The sequence below is a fragment of the Triticum dicoccoides genome, chromosome 6A (genome assembly GCF_002162155.2).
Source record: "Triticum dicoccoides isolate Atlit2015 ecotype Zavitan chromosome 6A, WEW_v2.0, whole genome shotgun sequence".
Taxonomy (NCBI): Eukaryota; Viridiplantae; Streptophyta; class Magnoliopsida; order Poales; family Poaceae; genus Triticum; species Triticum dicoccoides.
In genome coordinates, this window is record NC_041390.1 from 541,564,940 (window position 1) to 541,574,326 (window position 9,387).

A 9,387-nucleotide genomic window follows, 5' to 3' on the forward strand; every position below is an offset into this window, starting at 1 on the left:
CAGTGCGTTCTGCGTTGAGTGATCCGCATTGGACGGCCGCTATGCGCGCTGAGTACGACGCTCTTGTCGCCAACCGGACTTGGACCCTTGTTCCTCGTCCCCCTGGAGCGAACGCCATTTCGGGAAAGTGGGTTTTTCGTCACAAACTCCTCTCGGACGGTTCTCTCGATAGGTACAAGGCTCGCCAGGTTGTCCGTGGATTTGCAAAACGTGCCGGCGTTGACTTCTCTGAGACTTTCTCTCCGGTCATCAAACCCGCCATGATTCATGTGGTTCTTTAGCTGGCCGCCTCTCGCCGCTGGCCCGTACATCAGCTCGACATCAACAATGATTTTTTGTACAGCCATCTTCAAGAGCGAGTTCTCTATCAGTAGCCGACCGGGTTCATTGACCCTCAGCGACCGAATGATGTCTGCCTGTTGTCACGGTCATTATATGGCCTCAAACAGGCTCCGCGCGCCTGGTACCAGCGCATCGCCGCGTTCCTTGGCCTTCTCGGGTTTCGCAGCACCACCTCTGACACGTCGATGTTCGTGCTGCATCGGGTTGATCATGTGGCTATGCTTCTGCTCTGTATTGATGATATTGTCATCACTTCCTCCTGAGCGGATCTTCTTTGCGACATCATTGGTCGTCTCGGCTCTGCGTTTCGGCTCAAGGATCTCGGCGCGTTGCACTTCTTCCTCGGCTTTAATGTGCGACGCGGTGCCACCGGGTTCTTTCTGCATCAGGGCCAGTACGCTCTTGATCTTCTGGACCGTACCGACATGACTGAATGCAAGCCAGCCGCCACACCTGCTGAGGCCAAGCCGAAGCTCTCCGCCACCGCTGGCTAGCCTGCTACTGACGCCGCTCTTTACCGCACCATTGTGGGTGCCCTTCAGTACCTTACGCTCACCAGACCAGACATCCAGTTTGCGGTGCAGCAAGTTTGCTTGCATGTCCACTCACCCCGTGATGTTCACTGGTCTTTAGTCAAGCACATTTTTCGGTACATTCGTGGCACCCCGACCTACGGTCTTCGTCTCCGTGCATCCGCCTCGACTGAGCTCATTGCTTATAAAGAAGCGGATTGGGCTGACTGTCCCGACACTCGACGTTCCACGTCTGGCTATTGCGTCTTCTTCGGTGACTCTCTTGTCTCCTGGTCCTCTAAACGGCAGCCTACTGTCTCCCGTTCAAGTGTTGAGGCCGAGTACCGAGCTGCTGCGAACATCGTTGCGGAGACTTGTTGGCTTCGTCACCTTATTGGTGAGCTTCGGATTTCTCTTCCGAAAGCTACTGTGGTCTTCTGTGACAACGTGTCGGCCACCTATCTCGCGGCTAATCTGGTGCAGCACAAGCGCACCAAACACATTGAGCTTGACGTTCACTTTGTGCGCGAGAAGGTGCTGTTGGGTCAGCTTCGTGTTCTTCATGTACCGACCACCCAACAGTTTGCCGACATCATGACCAAGGGATTGCCTACCACTGCATTCCAGGAGTTCCGTTCCAGTCTTTGCATCGCTGACGCCGACGCTTCGACTGCGGGGGGAGGGGGGGGTGTTGAAACGTGATATCTTTGTATTTATTTCCGACTGATTATCCTATTATCTCTAGCCTTGTATAGGTTGATCTCTAGAGATATTGTAGGGTTAGTTCGCTTGTCACGCAAGACACCACTTGTATATATTGTAACCGACTCCGATGAAATACAATTGAGTTGCATCCTATAGTCTTCTACAACGAGGTCTCGTCAACAGCCTGGTCAGACACACTTAGAGAAGAGGATCAATCGATTGATCTTATCGTTGGCATTAGGGCGGCAGATCACATGGTGCATATACATGGGGTACGGGACTGAGGTTGGTGTGTACTAATTCCAGGATTGATCAAGCTGGGCTCTCATTATTCAAGTCCTTACTCGGGCATTAGCAGTACACTAGTACATATACCAGAAATCTTGGGGGATACAGATGGGATTATAAGGCTGTCCCGAAGATGATGACCATAATTCAAAGCCAATGATCACCTAGCTTTGAGCTTCAACATTTGAGCTTCTACTCTCGTGATATTTGCCAAATACACAATGGCACATTTGTCCCAAAACCATGGCAAATTTGTTGACGAAATCATGGCAGTTTCTTTCTCCTTCAATTTTTGAACCATGGTAAATGTCATAAACATGTCAAGTTTTTGCTGCTCACAATTTCTTTTCTACGATTGTATAAATTTTTTCAATCATGTTGCAAACTCATGTTATAATTTATGTACACTGCCACAGTAAAACTTACCGCATTTATAAATTTTCTGTATTGTATATTAATTTTTTCTTGGATATTTTTTACTTTTCTTTCTGCGAAACGAATTTGTGTTGGGCCAGTAGGCTGGCCTGGCTGGGCTGACGTTCGCGGGGTCGGACGGAAACAACGGAAACCATATACAGAGTCAAAGCCGACCTCTCTCTACTGCCTGCCTTGGCCGCGCTTTAGGTTTCACGTTGATCGATCTCCTCTCTTGTCGTCAGGCGCCGGCGCGTTCCATCCATGGCCGGATTCCCGTCCTTGTTAGCCGGTCGTCACCTGCTTATGATGAAATCGTCCCGTCAACGCAACCAATCTCGCTCTGCTCCGTTGTTGCAGCCGCCGGGAACTCCAGCGATCCAGGAGGACCTTTCCTTCCGCGGGATGGAAGAAGGCCGACAGCCACCGCCGACCCAACTAACCGCCGCCCAGAAGAGATTCGGGGCAATCTTCCTTAGGGTACGTACTACATCTCCTTCCTTGATGATCCGCTTATCTAATACTAGGTCTATTGCTTGGTTGCAATTGTTAGATGCTTCAGATGTTTAGTGCCCCCCGCCTGAATTTACTCAGCAGTTATTCAGCTTGCCTGTCTCCTCTGAATGCCAAGAGTGGTGCGCGATTATGCTGGTCTGACAGGTTTACTATGATTTCCCAGGGTATGGCTGCTACGTATAGCTTGGCAATGGTGGTTTCGCTCTTGATGATGCGATTTGTGTACCAGGATAAAGAAATGCAGGACAACATTACAATGATAATTTGTTTGATCATTTCTCTCGTGCCGGGAGTATTCTTTTTTGCGGTAACACACGAAGAACTGTAGACACCTACTCCAACCTAGAGCATATCAGCAATCAGCACGAATTTCCGTTGCGTTATATGGAAGCAATACTGTCATTTTGTAGTGAATCCTTTGCATAAAGGACGTACATTGTTCATTATATTTGTCGTCGATGTGCTATCTTATGCAGTTACGGTCATGGTTTTCAGATTTGCAACAGGGGATTGCATTTAGTCTTTATAGCCTTTGATGTTAGGGAACGGTGATACCTTTGGGTGCCTAATCGTCATCTTTGATTTTTTGGGTCATTAAGATGTAACTGTTGACGTATAAATGTATTGCCTAGTCTTTTTCATTAGATCGGTATTCTGGTTGCATTGGTTAGAGCAACAGGAAAGCCTAGCTACTTTCTATTTTGTAAGTTAAGCTGAAGTCCAACAAAGTCTGTAAGGAGGGCAGAAAGTTGTCACTCTGATGCAAGTCACTCATCGCATGTTAGGTATAATTTCTATGTACCAGGAATGATGGATCTCTAAATAGTTTTGGTTTAGGAATTGGTGTTCTCTTTTTTATTTGTTGAGGGTCATGTGCAGTTTCCTTCTTGTAGGTGAACCTGTTACAAACTGACAATGGAAAAATGGGTTTTTTTGGTAGATATTTATTTTAGTTGCAGAAGGGAGATAGCAAAGCAGGAAAGTTTGTTTTCGTTCTTTTGTGGATATTCGAAGTATAGATATATCTGCCGAGCATACTACAATGCAATATTGACGATAAAGGGTTTCCCCGCTTTATATTATAAAACAAACACCCGATACATCCAACTTGCTGGGGCCGCAGCACAGATAAGCCCAAAAGAAAAACAAGAAGAAGAAAGAGAAATAAATGCCGACATCGGCAGATCAACGAAGAAAGGAAGACTGGCAACCGCTGCATCCTCCGAAGAAGTACCACCACGCTCCCAGCATCCCGAAGCGCCGCGCCCCAAGCAACACGAGGCTTGGAGAGGAAGAGGAGACACCAGCCACGGAAGCGACCACAACTCGACTGGAAGGAGGGGACAACTTCCACCGCTGCAGCGGAGCCGACCGGACGTGGCGACGAGGACTTGCCAGGCCTCGATGACCCGGCCGGGCCCACGTGGACCCGGACAGTCCTATCACCACACTGCAGCACCCTGGCCAATGAAGTCCTTACCGCACAAGACCGCCGCCACCACGTCACCACCAAGGAACGTCGCGCCGAGCACCAAGCCTTCGGCCCGCCCCAACCCAGATGGGCCCAAACGAGCCCAGATCAGGGCTGGACAGGCGCCGCCAGCCACAGCGCCACCGCGTCGCCCCACGGCCAACGGCCGCACTGCCGCGTCCAGAGCCACCAGGCCCGCGGCACCACCACCGACGGGCCGCATCGATGCCGGCCGAGGAGCACCGCCGCCGGCCACCACCGTCCGAGCAGGAGGGAGCCGCGCGCGGGGAAGGGCAGGCCCGCCGCCGCCAGCACCTCGCGGCCGAGGCCCGGCGGCGCTCGCTGGCGGTGGCGGGAGGAGGCAGGGGCGGGGGAGGATCGCTGGGGAGGAGCGGCGAAGGGGCCCCAGTCACCCCGCTCGGGGAGGTGACGCGGGGTACGAGGAAGGGACGGGAGGGGTAGGGGAGCGGGCTCAGGCTAGCGGCGGCGGCCCCACGCGGGGGAGCCGCCGGCGGCGGCGAGGGAACCCTAGGAGCGGTGTGTTCGCGGGAGCGACCTAGGAGCGGGCACTACAATGCAATATTCAATAAGCAAAAACTCATGTTCGATATTCTGTTTGAACCAGTAAAAGAAACTCTATTTGAATAAAGGAATATGCCATGACTCAGAGGTTTGTTTGAAGGTACTCCCTCTATATCAAAATATAAGACGTTTTTGCAGTTCTGAATTGCAAAAACGTCTTATATTTTGATACAGAGGGAGTACCTTATACATGTGTACCATAGTCATAAGTAGGAGCATTACTTCTGCTTCATATGCTGACATGTCAGTGTTGTTGGCAACCGCACCCATTGTCATGGCCAAATTGAAACAATTCCAACCAAAACCTTTGGTAAAAAGAGTGGCCTACAACGAAAAGCGGCGCGGCAAGGCGCGCAGACCGCTTCTAGTACCAATTCAATTCTGCAAGCCTACAATAAGCAGTAGGAAGAGAAAGTTATACCCCGTATATCTTTTTTTCTTCATCAATTGATATAGGTGTTTGGACTCGGGTTAAAAAGAAGTTCAAAGTTAGACAAAGATCGAGGATCTCGAATAACAAAGGGAAAAATGAATAATCTTCAAAAAAAACAGAGGGAAAAATGAGTAAGCAGTTATAGCTTCCTTGCGTTGAGCAGGAAAACAGTTGAGGCAAAAGTTTCCATGGCCATAAGTCCGAAATTATCAAGTCTGCGGGCCTAATAATCTGTAAACGTACCCAGCAATGAGGACAAGATAGTGATTCATGATCTGTTCACATGCAGAAATCAAGTTCATCCTCATTCCTGAACTTCTAACCTACAAAATTATCAAGTTTTTCGCTACACTTTACAATCATCTGTTCAACAATTTACAATTCCATCCATGTAGTGTAGCACAACAGATTGCATCATGCCTTTCACCCCCATATCTATATTTGTTGAAAATCATAGCACTATATTAGTTTGTTACTATCGGTTTCACACATTCGTGACAAGCAGGAAGCTTTCAACTTGCTTGCCGCCATGTTACTGAACCTCCATCGGATCGTTCTGCTGCCGACGCTTCCAACAATTTGCTGCCGTTTACTGCTTGTTCAGATCTCTCCCACCCAACAACACTGCAATTGGAATCCATGTATAAGAGTTATACCAATTCAATTCTGCAAGCCTACTGACAAATAAGTAGTAGGAAGAGAAAGTTATACCCGTATCCAATAGAACAGGAAATAGGCAACGGCACCACCCAGAAAGATCTTCATCAGCTTCGTGGCAACGGCGGCCAGCATCCAATGACAGAAGAAAAGGGCGTCCACAGTAATACCAGTTTTAACAGTAACAAAACCATTACTCCCAAACAAACAATCTTCATTTGTGGCAGTGAGACAAGAAGAGGAGAGGAAAATATACATACCCAGCATTCCGAGGTGGGCGGAAATACGGGCGTAGATTCGCTCGATCCTTGACCGGCAACACAAGGCGCAGGGCACGCCCACGATAACCAGGCACCACCATATCTGAAAAGCAAGCTGAACCCACCATCTGTAATCATTATCATAGTGGGCAGCGTCACTCAGCAGCGCAGCTGGACCCATGTAAGGGAGCAGGCACAGGGACCCGCCGAGTGAGAAGGTCTGGATGGTGAGCCAGTTGCCCCATGGCGGCGAGCAGTCCTGCTCAAAATCAACGCCAATATGGCAATATTAGTCCAGCTGATTATCCAATATACTTCAGAGTGACCCTCAAAAGAAACATCTACTGCTACACTAGCTTGGAGTTTCTTTTTAAGACCAAAAATACTACGAACCAAAGCGAAACTTGACACACAAACACTGATCATACACCAGCTGTTCGGAATTTTCTGCTACTAGCATTCCATCATCATATGAACTAGACCATGAAGGTGCGTCCATCTTGAGGAAAGAAATTCGTAAAATGTTCGAGAAAACTTGCTTGGTAGAAATATTTGGTAAAATTCTAACAATCTGAATTATAATGTGATGATAGATGTGATGGGTAGATATGTTAAAACTAAATCATAACCAATATATTGATATAAATAATTTCATGACAGTTTCCTTATCACATCATGATTAGATGCAAAAGATAGACAGAGGAAACATTGCAATAGTCTATCCTCTAATGAACAGCATCTTCTACACTTTGCTCCCCTGAAAAAAGCATCTTCCACTCTTACAAAATTCAACTCTAATAGGAAGTTCACGCTTATCTGAAAAAATGAAGTTCACGTTCCTAAAGCTACAACTCTTGCATTGTTGAGCACTAATGCAAATTATTTTAATGGGTAAACCTGAATGTGAACATGACGCGCAACACTAAAACTACATATGTCAAGAGCGGTGCACAAACCATCATCTCAAAACTATGCAAAAACTGGAACCATAATCTGAGAAATGGCAATAGATAATGCCATGCTATTGTACAAGCAACTGATATCCACTATTCATATATCTTGTGATAGAAATATAGTTGACTTTATTTTATTAGATGCAAAAGACAGACAGGGAACGTTGCAATATTCTATCCTCTAACGAACAGCATCTTCTACTCTTTGCTCCCCTGAAAAAAGCATGTTCCACTCTTGCACAAAATTCAACTCTAACAGGAAGTTCACATTTATCTGAAAAAGGGAATTTCACGTTCCTAAATCTACAACTCTTGCATTGTTGAGCACTAATGCAAATTATTTTAATGCGTAAACCTGAATGTGAACATGAAGCGCAACACTAAAACTACATATGTCAAGAGCGGTGCACAAACCATCATCTCAAAACTATGCAAAAACTGGAACCATAATCTGAGAAATGGCAATAGATAATGCCATGTTATTGTACAAGCAACTGATATCCACCATTCATATATCTTGTGATAGAAATATAGTTGACTTTATTTTATTATTAGATGCAAAATACAGACAAGGAACGTTGCAATATTCTATCCTCTAACGAACAGCATCTTCTACTCTTTGCTCCCCTGAAAAAAGCATGTTCCACTCTTGCACAAAATTCAACTCTAATAGGAAGTTCACATTTATCTGAAAAAAGGAAGTTCACGTTCCTAAATCTACAACTCTTGCATTGTTGAGCACTAATGCAAATTATTTTAATGGGTAAACCTGAATGTGAACATGACGCGCAACACTAAAACTACATATGTCAAGAGCGGTGCACAAACCATCATCTCAAAACTATGCAAAAACTGGAACCATAATCTGAGAAATGGCAATAGATAATGCCATGCTATTGTACAAGCAACTGATATCCACTATTCATATATCTTGTGATAGAAATATAGTTGACTTTATTTTATTAGATGCAAAATACAGACAGGGAACGTTGCAATATTCTATCCTCTAACGAACAGCATCTTCTACTCTTTGCTCCCCTGAAAAAAGCATGTTCCACTCTTGCACAAAATTCAACTCTAACAGGAAGTTCACATTTATCTGAAAAAAGGAAGTTTACGTTCCTAAAGCTACAAGTCTTGCATTGTTGAGCACTAATGCAAATTATTTTAATGGGTATAAACCTGAATGTGAACATGACGTGCAACAGTAGAACCATATATGTCAAGAGCCGTGCACAAGCCATCATCTCAAAATTATGCAAAAACTGGAATCATAATCTGAGAAATGGCAATATATAATGCCAAGTTATTGTAGATGCAACTGATATCCACTATTCATATATCTAGCTACAGATATATACTGTAATTGACTTCATGCTGACATATCAACAGAAACAGCTGTATAAGACCAAAGGAAGCTATTAAACTATGTTGCATATTGGGCCAATATAATCTCAGTTCACTTTTATGATGTTGGATTTGTGTATGCATTCACATTGGTAGATTCCTTATCAAGTCATCGTCAAGACTCGACAACAACTCACCGAGGGGGAGGGGCTGGGGTCAGGCTGCCTGCGTGCTATCAGCGGAGCTTCGGGGTCATCCTCGTTGACGCCGCTCGTCTCCTTGGGGAACCAACTGGCGAGCCGCCACCAGGATCCCGTCGCCCTCGCGCTGGAGAACCGACACGCGAGCCGCCGCCACCATGTCGTCGCCGCCGTGGTGGGCTCATGGGCCTCCCTCTTGAGCTCGGCCTCCCTCTTCCTCCGGAGCTCCGCCTCCCTCTCCCTCGCGAGCTCCGCCTGCGCTGCGCGGGCGTCCGCATCAGCCTCGGGGACCTCGCCCCCCGCGCCGCCCTCGGCGGCGGCGAGCAAGAAGTCCAACCCGCGCGCGGGGAGGACGCGGAGACGGAGCAGGGTCCCCCCGGCCAGTGCCACGTCCAGGACGCCTCGCCGGAGGTCGTCCGCGGCAGCCGCATCTCGCATGGCCACTATCCCGTCCAACCTGAGGCACTCTCGTACCAGGTCGCTGATGGCGTCTGACCTGCTGCCCGCCTCTGCCTGCAACAGCGCCTTGGCGGCGGCGCGCAGGTCGGAGGTGTCGAAGCCAGAGGCATCTGCACAAGCTGCTATATCTAGAGCAAGCTGGGCCAGGTGCCTGGCTGCGGCGCGCAGGGCTTCCTTGGGCATGGCGATGGCGAAATCCGCGGCGCCTCCCGTCAGGACCCCCACCGCGAGGAGCAGCGCCTCCTTCC

The 9,387-nt window shown here is 47.8% G+C and overlaps 1 protein-coding gene and 1 long non-coding RNA gene across 2 annotated transcripts; one reads left to right on the plus strand and one right to left on the minus strand.

Annotated features, from left to right (window-relative positions):
• Nucleotides 1–2,466: 2,466 nt before the first annotated feature.
• On the plus strand, nt 2,467–3,421 carry LOC119314711. The gene is made up of 2 exons (XR_005152428.1): nt 2,467–2,741; nt 2,941–3,421. It is a non-coding gene; the product is annotated as an uncharacterized LOC119314711 (long non-coding RNA).
• A 2,106-nt stretch (nt 3,422–5,527) lies between these two features.
• Nucleotides 5,528–9,346, minus strand: LOC119317785. Its single transcript, XM_037592283.1, has 4 exons — nt 8,678–9,346; nt 6,181–6,439; nt 5,975–6,022; nt 5,528–5,887 (listed from the first exon to the last, which is right to left on the minus strand). Exons 1-4 carry the CDS (start codon nt 9,320–9,322, stop codon nt 5,853–5,855), a joined length of 987 nt encoding a protein of 328 aa, XP_037448180.1. The 5' UTR covers nt 9,323–9,346; the 3' UTR covers nt 5,528–5,852.
• Nucleotides 9,347–9,387: the final 41 nt, after the last annotated feature.